Raw genomic sequence first — 11367 nt, 5'->3', positions numbered from 1 at the left:
AGTACTTAACGGAGAATAAGTGCAAGACTGGTCCAGTTTGTTTCGTGGTGTTGATATATATCATATATAAAAAAAATGAAACAAATTAAATAATTGCATTGATTTTGGTGGTAGCCATTACATTGATTCAACGTTGAAATGTCAACGTTGATTAAATAGTAACTCATCAACACTTCTTCAACCATTGAATATCAATGTTGTTTCAACGTTGAAATAACAGTCTCTCTTCAACTGGTGGCAGTTCAACTAAATGTAAACGTTGAATTTAGGTCGTGGTTTCAACCTTGAAATGTCAACGTTGATTAAATAGTAACTCATCAACACTTCTTCAACCATTGAATATACGTTGAAACAACAGTCTCTCTTCAACTGTTGGTATTTTAAATGAATTTAAACGTTGAATTTAGGTCGTGTGCCGGCTGGGTTTCAACGTTGAAATGTCAACGTTGATTAAATAGTAACTCGTCAACACTTCTTCAACCATTGAATATTCAATATTGTTTCAACGTTGAAATAACAGTCTCTCTTCAACTGGTGGCATTTCAACTAAATTTAAACGTTGAATTTAGGTCGTGTGCCGGCTGGGATGTGTTCTATCATTTTACTGAGGATGCAGGTTAGCGAGATTGGTCGGTAATTTTGCGGTTATTTTTGTGGTCCCTTTTTAAATACAAGGACTATAATGTCAGTCTTCCAGTCTGAAAGAACTACACTGCTTGAGAGAGGGAATAATTAAATAGATCTGTGATAATCGGAGCTATTTCGACATAAAACTGTTTAAGGATTTTTTTGATTTTTTTTTAATCAGGGCCTTAATTACCACTAACAAAAAGGGCGTTATTATCTTAGCAAACCTTCAAATGATTTTCTATTGATTTTGGGGCGATTAGTGTTACCAGACTAGAGACATATATAGCTAGACTCTGTAGTATATAGGCCTAGACGTATCTGGTGGCATGCAGACTTTATTAGGGGATATATTATTCCCTACCGTTGTGACTTATCTCACCGCTAGGATTTCGTTCCAAAATTCTGGTACACTTGGTTCGTCAAACGGCATATGTCGGTTGCCGGCGAGCACATGTGAAACATATCAGCCAGTTTGTTTATCAGCAAAAGTAAAATGCATCAATGTACTGAGGTCAACAAGATGAAATAATATGGTTTTAATTACTCCTAGGTATTAAAAATATTGATATTTGTTCATTTTCATAGTCGAATTATGCGCACACCAAGTGACCGGTGCATGCCAACATCGTACGAATTAAGTGGGCCCCAAATACTGCTAGCAGGTAACACTACCGATGTCGGTTACATTAAGGTATTTTCTTGCTATATTTATAATACTACAAACGAAACGAGTTGTAAATATGTCACGATTCTTTAATTACACGGATTGGGACATCGAGTATATTGACGAGGTACAGTACAGGGCTAAATCTAGGTCATCTTCGCAGTCGATGAATAGTTGACGTTCTGGCACTATGAGGTATCATTATATTCCTGCTGTCAGAAGCGGAACATAATCACAGTCGTGACTTAGAATTTTTCCTTTGTCCCTTTACTATAGTTAAATGACGATTATAACTCTAACCGATTTAATATAGAGTCTGTAAATCATATTATTAACTTTGTTTTGTAACCGGTGTCGTAGGAGAAATGTACCCGATATTTACCCCCATCTCATTCAAACCGCCTTTTGTCCGTGTTGCATCGAGTGTCTTGCTCGTTTGTCTACATACTGCGAGAAAAAATATTTGAGGAAACTTTTAAGATCCACAAGTATGTGTCATTTGGTCTTTATGAGCTGTGCATGTTTATTTTTGGGACTGTTTGCAAGAGTACAAAGCCGGAAGAAGATAAAAATTATGGTACATATCCCATAACTTTATCAATAACATTCTTGGAGTAGTAAACTGTTAACTAATATCAGTTTATCTCAAAAAACGTTGGAGGGATCATACTTAGATGTTATTAGTGGGTTACTCCAGATTTATTTTGCATGTTCATTTTGTAGGTTGATCGGAAGAACAAGAGGGCTGCTGTGAAGCCATCTTGAATTTTGACAGTTTCAGTTTGATATAATGTTTAGATAATAAAGGATTTCCCATTTTTGCAATCATGAACAAATCAGTTTATTTGCCATTGGGGTAAAATATATGGTATTCAAGAGGAAAACATATAAATTTTCTATTTAATACATTTTTAAACTACCGGCCAACAGTGATGAAAATTATACTGCATCAAAAATTGTGGGGAATGGAAGTGTGATCTTTAGAGCCATATTTTTATGGCATCATGTTTGACAACATTCGGTTCCACACAATTTTGATCAGGCTATTCTCTCTTCAATTTTCTTTGATCATCAGGTCAGCTCTGTTTATTCTATCTTCCCTTATCATCTGCATATGAATCGAAACATTTCTGGCTCTGAGTGCAGTGAATAGAAGGTATATTATTCCAACTGGTCATTACCTATAGATATATGTATTTCACACTATGATAGATACACTTTTTATGTATTTCAAAAGAGTATGGAAGATATCAGTATAATTTTCAAGTTGAGAGAATCTATAAATCTCGCTTGCAAAATTAAATGTAATAGTATGTCTCAAAAAATCCTAATGGAATCCTTCATAAACTTTACAAGTTGGTTAATCTTAGTTTGTAGACTAGTTGTACATGTATGTATAATTTTGAAACTTTCAAGATCATAAGAATATAAGCAGTGATTTCTGCAGAATTTGAAAAAGGGGGCATTGGTAGTGTTCTAGCTACGGATTTGAGGAGGATGTACTTATCCTGCACAGTAAGAAACATACAAATGAAAAAATATATATAACAACTTAATAAGGTGGTTGCCAGATAGCAATCTTGGAATTTGACTGTTTTGAAAGTTAAGAAATTTGCTTTCAGGTACACACATGTACACTGGTTCAGGTCCACATTCCTATAGGATCTTGTGTTTGTTATATTCATAAATGATAAAATTCATACTACATATATAATTTGCAATTATTCACATAAAGTGCAGAGAAATTAACAATTGCTGAAAAATAATTTCAGAATATCCATCAAATTTAGCATGAAAATATAATTGACTAACCATGTTTCATTTTCCAAACTTTATACACAGAACTAACAATATTCATATTTTTTTTTTTTAATTTTTTTTTTACAGGAAATAAATGATTTGATGATGATGTAGCTAGGAAATCAACAGTACTGCACAAATAAGGGGCCCAGGAATTTGATCATGATATTGGCCATGATTCTGATTGACTTGACATAGACAGAAGATGGCACAAGAAAACGGTTTTGATATTGCAGATGGCATAGACCTAGTAGAGGCAGCCACAAGGGAGGTGAAGTTTCTGGAGAAAGTTGATCAACAGCCATCTCTATACAATGGTCCCATAGTGAGAAGGGCAATTTACAGGTAATTTTATTTATACTCAAAGCTGCTATTGGTTTACCTAGTCCTAAGATAAAGGATCATTAGTTGATTCAGTGGTTTTAGTTCCGCTGCAATACCAAGTACTTCGGTTATCCAACAGACAAATCAATTAGTAAAACATACCATGTTATTATACCCCAAAATTTCTTTAAAGTTAATGTAGTAATTGCTTTGTCGGTGTGTTTGTCTGTGTACAGTAAAATGCTTGTGTACAAGATATTTTGTGACTCGCTCAACAGATTAATACCACAATGTTTAAGCTGTTGGTATATCTATACATGTATATTGAACCTTCAAAGTTGCTTAAGTTACCGATAGCTACTGCATTGTTTTTTAATCTACAGGTATGAGTGTCTGTGGCTCCCCCTGGCGGCCAAGCACAACAACAGGACTCTGGTGGCTCCATTGGATATTGCCTGGGTATGGCACTGCCACATGCTGGCACCAGTGGCCTACACAAGGGACTGTGAGAAGGCTGTGGGATGTGTAGTTGACTTCAAGATCTTCCTCAATAACAGGGACAATCAGTATAATATGGACCTGGCCAGGTCCTACTGGGAAGAAATGTACCCTGGTGAGCCGTTTGCAGTTTGTCTGGATGAAGCAAGCTGCTCAAACACAGACTTTACCTCCTCATTTACCTACGACATAGAAAAAGCTGTAGGGAGACAGCAGGCTTTCTACTATCAAGTTTCTCTTCCTCATTATCTTGATAAAAAGTTTGTGGCTAAAGGTTTGAAGCGCTATGAAAAGTTTTTGTCTGTAAAGAAAAGTAATCCAGACCTTTTCATTGTACCATGTTATGACACAGATCTGATCTGGCACACACATCAACTACATCCTGTTAAGTATAAAGAGGATACAGTGAGAATTCTCGGAAAACATTTCAACCATGACGATTCTGTCAATGACAGAAGCTTGGGGTCAAAACTTTGTACAGCAAGTGAGGAGACACAAACACGTTGGCGAGAGATGTTTGGGGAAGATTTTTCAAACTTTGGAGCCATGTACAGAGGAGATTCGCCTGCAGGCAAACTATGTGTGGTACCAATGGCACCAATTTATGCTGAATGTACAAAAATTGCCAGTTTCACCATTCAAAATATTGACATTGACAATGAAACTATGCATCCAAAGAAAATTGCCAATGTGAAGTTCATAAGTATATTGGAAGGTGGTATAGACTTAGAATTGTTGAAATTAAAAAGACCACATGATCATGGCCAGGGGCTTTGGAATGAGGCAAATTTATCAACAGTTAACAAAAGTTATGAAATTGACACATACTATAGCAGAACAGTTGATCTAAGGCTGAGCAGGAAATCAGGGTTTGTGAAAAAATTCACAGGTAAACCTTCCAGAGTCACTGGGAAATTTGATGTTGATTCCATACTGAAAAAATGTTTGGCAAACAGTGAAAAGGTTACAAGTGTTGGAATTGTATGTGAAATGTCAGACGGTTCCATCATGAAGTTAAAACAGAACGTTGAGATTACTAAAATATCTCAGTGTCGTCTAGGAGTATCCATAGGATCATTTGAAGATGCGGTCATGCCTGAAGTGTCCGAGCAACTGTGGGGTCCTATTCCTTTACCACGTCTTCCACCTGGACAGCAGAATTTGTGTTCTGTAGCATCACACAGGTAGGTTGTGATAGCGGCGAATGACTATCTAGGCTTATTGCTCCCATTTCCTTGAAACCTAGGAAAGAAAATATAGGTGATAAATTAATGTAATCATAATTTTACTTCTTGAATAAGAATATGATCACCTGCAAACTAGCCTTAAAATAAAAAGATAATACATTGTATCTAATATGTAAAACACTCCAAATTGCAAACTGATTACAGTGTTAGATTTCACTTGCAAATTGAAGCCTTTACTACTGGTGACAAAATTGTTTATTGCTGTACATGTTATTACATGCACTTCAGCAGTCTGATAGTTAGGATGTGATACTGATACAGGTTTAAAAATGGCAACTCATGGTATGACTGAGCCAATTAATTACAATAAGTGTAGATAGCACATTTCTAGGCAAGACAAAACATTTACAAAATATGATCTTGGTTTCATTAAATAATGTATATATATCTTATTGAAGATATTTACAACATATGATTTAATTCATTGATTTGTGTTTACAGATTAATTCCAGTAGGTTTTTACTAATATTTCTTTATTAAAAAGGTATAAATTGATATGGTTATTTTTTTTCATAATGATTTTTAATTACTACCACCAGTGAAAACCAATTCCGAAGACCAGTGCTAGCTAAAACTATACATGTATGTGTATAAAAAAAAAATGTAGCCTGACAGACCAAGCTACCATTTTCGTCCGCACACATGACATGACATCTTATACTGTACAATATTCATCACACAATGTTTTATTCATAACACTGAATTTAAAGTTGACTTGTTTTTCAAGTGCGATTATTGTACATCTTAGGCACAGATAAATTTTATTTTATCTACATACTGGTTTATACAGGTACAGTGTTGCAACATGTACAGGTAGTGAGGGATAATCCTGGAGGGGGTCATTGACCCCTCAAAACTGAAATTGACCCCTCCATGTTCCAAGTTTCTTTATATTTTACAGTAAGATAGAATGGCCCCTGGCCTCTTAAGTTTGATATTGACTAAAAATTTCTGAAAATGGCTCACTGCTCTCAAATTCCAGGATTTTCCCTGGGTATATATGGTTTAAGTAGAATAAATATCTGGATCATCACATAGAAACAACATTGCCCTGGTACAGTTTCCATTGCTCAAACAGGAGTCGTGAAATTGATCAACTTTAATGTATAAACATGTTGTTTTATAGTCTTAAATGTATGTAAAAAAATGTAATATTGAATCTGAATATATAATTCATGTTATTGTGTTGACAGGATAAGGAACACCAATGGTAAGGTGATGTTTACCTGTCGTGTAATACATAGCGTGGCCCTGTTGACGTCTGCCGTCCAGATCTACTACCAGGACAAACTGGCTGTCGTCTGTCATCTAGTCGGCACTGACCAGCTGCCTCTGCCCTCCCAGGTATTGTAGCTACCACAGCCAGGAATCAGCTGTAGCAAGGCTGAACGAGCTTACTCACATTTGACACACAATATGATAACCTGCTGAAAGCAAATTATAAATCTAAATAATCCAGAAACCAAGAAACCAGATCTTTCAATACTTTAAGGTCTAACTGTATTGATGTTTATTCTTTTTATTCTCTGGCAAGTCTTTTTGTACAATGCATTTGATCTGGTTTGAGGTAGGAGGGGTTTGCATTCTCAAAAAAATGTAAAAAGGTCTTAAAATTGTTTCATTGGCCACCTTTGTGATTTAACTATCATTGAAAAAAAAGAATCTCTAGATTTTTAATTGATACTCAGCCTTGTTTACATGACCTTTGACTTATGACATTAAGCCTTGTTTACTTGACCTTTGACTTATGACAGTAAGCCTTGTTTACTTGACCTTTGACTTATGACAGTAAACCTTGTTTACAGGACCTTTGACTTATGATAGTAAGCCATGTTTACTTGACCTTTGCCTTATGACAGTAAGCCTTGTTTACTTGACCTTTGCCTTATGACAGTAAGCCATGTTTACTTGACCTTTGCCTTATGACAGTAAGCGTTGTTTACTTGACCTTTGACTTATGACAGTAAGCCTTGTTTACATGACCTTTGACTTATGACAGTACTTGGTTTTATCAAACTTTATTATTTAATGTCACCACTTCAAGGTAAAATAAGAATCGCTGATCATGTAAAACTGGAAATAGAATGTGCCTGTCCTTTGGTTCATGTATATATTGTAATGATCATCCTGGGATAATATTAAAGCCAATACACACAATGTGTATATATATATATATATATTTTTTAACCCTATTGATGTTTAATTTCTTCAATAAGATTCATCAGTTTGGAAATATGTGATATCAAAGTTTCACTTTCTACACAAACAATGTACATATTAAACGTGTCGCAACGTTTCAAGACCGACTGGTTCTTTTGTCAAGCTATGACTGAGTGAGCGATTGGTTTTTTTAACTGTACAACGATGTGACGAAATTGTATATACTTTTTATGTCACTCAATCCGGGACATTTCTCCTATAGGAGACATTGTTTGTGTAGAAAGTAAAACTTTGATATTGATGTTGAATTGTTTAAACTGTTACTTTATATCTGGTGTACAGGTAGATGATGGAGACAAGTGTGCAGTCCTCAACCCCTGTAAGGGAGAACGGGCTATACTCATTAAAAACAAGAGGGGAGACTGGGGAGTTGTAGTAGCAGGTTGGACCGGTCGGAAACCGGGTGTTCCAGGAACCAAAGGTAGTTTAATCTCGCTGTGTAGTGCTATTTATGTGCTATTTCCTTGCTATTTTTGTTTAATCAAACTGCAATATCTTCAGCAAAATTAGTGTGAAAAATAAGATCCAGAAGTAAAACTTATTAATGCATCAAAATATCCAGAAAATAATAAAACTATGTAATTTATTGCTGCGATTTCTGGCCTTTATCACAACTATGGCTTGTAAAATTAACAGTTTGCCATTTTTGTGTACACAGTGGGGATCTCTCCATACATGTGTAACCAGTGTGTATACACAGTCGGGATCTCTTCATACATGTGTAACCAGTGTGTATACACAGTTGGGATCTCTCCATACATGTGTAACCAGTCTGTGTACACAGTCGGAATCTCTCCATACATGTGTAACCAGTGTGTATACATGCCATGCCTATTTTAGAGGGAAGCTCCTAACTTTAGACCTCAAGGTTGGGCATATTCAACCAGCAAATTTGCTAAACTGTTCCTAAGATATAAAAATATCCAGAAAATAATAAAACTATGTAATTTATTGCTGCGATTTCTGGCCTTTATCCCAACTATGGCTTGTAAAATTAACAGTTTGCCATTTTTGTGTACACAGTGGGGATCTCTCCCTACATGTGTAACCAGTGTGTATACACAGTCGAGATCTCTCCATACATGTGTAACCAGTGTGTATACATGCCATGCCTATTTTAGAGGGAAGCTCCTAATTTTAGACCTCAAGGTTGGGCATATTCAACCAGCAAATTTGCTAAACTGTTCCTAAGATATAAAAATATCCAGAAAATAATAAAACTATGTAATTTACTGCTGCGATTTCTGGCCTTTATCACAACTATGGCTTGTAGAATTAACAGTTTGCCATTTTTGTGTACACAGTGGGGATCTCTCCATACATGTGTAACCCGTGTGTATACACAGTCGGGATCTCTCCATACGCTGCGATTTCTGGCCTTTATCACAACTATGGATTGTAAAATTAACAGTTTGCCATTTTTGTGTACACAGTGGGGATGTCTCCATACATGTGTAACCAGTGTGTATACATGCCATGCCTATTTTAGAGGGAAGCTCCTAACTTTAGACCTCAAGGTTGGGCATATTCAACCAGCAAATTTGCTAAACTGTTCCTAAGATATAAAAATATCCAGAAAATAATAAAACTATGTAATTTATTGCTGCGATTTCTGGCCTTTATCACAACTATGGCTTGTAGAATTAACAGTTTGCCATTTTTGTGTACACAGTGGGGATCACCCCATACATGTGTAACCAGTGTGTATACACAGTCGAGATCTCTCCATACATGTGTAACCAGTGTGTACACACAGTCGGGATCTCTGCATACATGTGTAACCAGTGTGTATACACACAGTCGGGATCTCTCCATACATTTGTAACCAGTGTGTATACACAGTCGGGATTTCTCCATGCATGTGTAACCAGTGTGTATACACAGTCGGGATATCTCCATACATGTGTAACCAGTGTGTATACAAAGTCGGGATCTCTCCATACATGTGTAACCAGGGTGTATACACAGTCGTGATCTCTCCATACATGTGTAACCAGTGAGTATACACAGTCGGGATCTCTCCATACATGTGTAATCAGTGTGTATACACAGTCGGGATCTCTCCATACATGCGTAACCAGTGTGTATACACAGTCGTGATCTCTCCATACATGTGAAACCAGTGTGTATACACAGTCGGGATCTCTCTATACATGTGTAACCAGTGTGTATACATAGTCGGGATCTCTCCATACATGTGTAACCCGTGTGTATACACAGTCGGGATCTCTCCATACGCTGCGATTTCTGGCCTTTATCACAACTATGGCTTGTAGAATTAACAGTTTGCCATTTTTGTGTACACAGTGGGGATCTCTCCCTACATGTGTAACCAGTGTGTATACACAGTCGGAATCTCTCCATACATGTGTAACCAGTGTGTATACAGAGTCGGGATCTCTCCATACATGTGTAACCAGGGTGTATACACAGTCGTGATCTCTCCATACATGTGTAACCCGTGTGTATACACAGTCGGGATCTCTCCATACCTGTGTAACCAGTGTGTATACACAGTCGGGATATCTCCATACATGTGTAACCAGTGTGTATACAAAGTCGGGATCTCTCCATACATGTGTAACCAGTGTGTATACATGCCATGCCTATTTTAGAGGGAAGCTCCTAATTTTAGACCTCAAGGTTGGGCATATTCAACCAGCAAATTTGCTAAACTGTTCCTAAGATATAATGATTTCATCTGAAAGAACAGCTCAAAATATGCCGTTTAAAAGTGTTATTTTATCCCAATGGTGTACTTACTCATATTTTATGTTTTTATTCTGAGCATGCATAATATCACACATAGAAATTTCAAAAAGTTCGCAGGTATAAGTGTGATAAAAAAAATAAGCATTTTAAAAGAAATAAAAGATCAGGCTGAGGGGGGGGGGGGGAAATTTCAAAGTCACCTGTTGAAAACTTTATTTTATGGTTTCTAAGCAATCATCCTTAATTCATGTATTACATGTCAAAGATCATGTATATGAGCCACTTAACTCATTCACCCCTGAAGTTTCATAATGAACTATTCCAACCTTTGAATTGGAAGAGTTCAAATGCATCTTCAGGGGTGAATGAGTTATAAGGGTCAATATAAAATACCATCTCACTTCTTTTAAAATTGAAAAATATTTAATTAAAATTGAAAGTGTCATGTGATAACTGCAAACAAATTTCTCTCACATCTTTCAACATAGGTAAGCGTGGAACACCTGGAAGTCCAGGTCATCTAGGGGTTAAAGTCTTCCATACATCTAAGAAAACATGGACAACAGCAGAGGTAGAGATGAATCACCATTCAGAACAATACACAGTCAAGTGTGATGGTGTGACAATGGAATTAATTGATGGGACAATTACCTACAAGAAAAACTTTACAGAGATGGCTGAGAACTTGGGACTTGTTTTCTGTATCTCTCTCCTCCATGTTCTCTGTCAGCCTCGGCCAAAAAACTGGCAACCCGGCCAGCCACTTCAGACAAAGGCCCAAAACCGAGGACGGGTTCACATCCAACAATTACCGTCTGAGGAACATCTGATGCTCGCAGGGATGGGATTGTTGATACTCACACCTTGCAATCACTTCATCCGGCACAAGTTTGGACTACACAAGTCCAGACACTACTTCCTGCACGGAACCCAGGACTTCAGTGATGGGAGTGATGAGGAAGGGGGAGATTTATCCCAGATAAACGCAGAGCTAGGGAATGAAGGAACTAGAGGACACCTGGACTTGGAACTAAAGCTTGATGACAGTGAACAAGAAACAGAGGAGGATGACTGGGAGTTTGATGTAGACCTGGAGGGGGGTGCTGAGGCGGAGGACACAGGGGGCTGTGGTGGATGTGGAGGTTGTGGGGGAGGGGGTGATGGAGGTGGGTCAGGATGGGGAGGAGACGGTGATGGAGGTGGTGGTGGACATGGGGGTTGGGGCGGTGATGGGGAAGGTGGAGGAGATGGAGGAGGTGGGGATGGAGGAGG

General features: G+C 37.3%; 1 protein-coding gene across 1 annotated transcript in view; it reads left to right on the top strand.

Moving 5' to 3' along the window:
- The first annotated feature begins 1257 nt into the window (after positions 1-1257).
- Positions 1258-11367, top strand: part of LOC110457648 — a 10351-nt gene continuing 241 nt past the window's right edge. The window contains exons 1-6 of the mRNA XM_021509000.1: positions 1258-1321; positions 3182-3439; positions 3802-5100; positions 6357-6507; positions 7666-7804; positions 10584-11351. Coding sequence (XP_021364675.1) covers positions 3300-3439; positions 3802-5100; positions 6357-6507; positions 7666-7804; positions 10584-11351 — 2497 coding nt within the window. The 5' untranslated portion in view covers positions 1258-1321; positions 3182-3299. The remainder of the gene's footprint in view (positions 1322-3181; positions 3440-3801; positions 5101-6356; positions 6508-7665; positions 7805-10583; positions 11352-11367) is intronic.

The sequence above is a fragment of the Mizuhopecten yessoensis genome, unplaced genomic scaffold (assembly GCF_002113885.1).
Source record: "Mizuhopecten yessoensis strain PY_sf001 unplaced genomic scaffold, ASM211388v2 scaffold9289, whole genome shotgun sequence".
Classification (NCBI taxonomy): Eukaryota; Metazoa; Mollusca; class Bivalvia; order Pectinida; family Pectinidae; genus Mizuhopecten; species Mizuhopecten yessoensis.
Note: the sequence above shows the minus strand (reverse complement) of the source record. Positions and strands in the feature narration are given on the sequence as shown.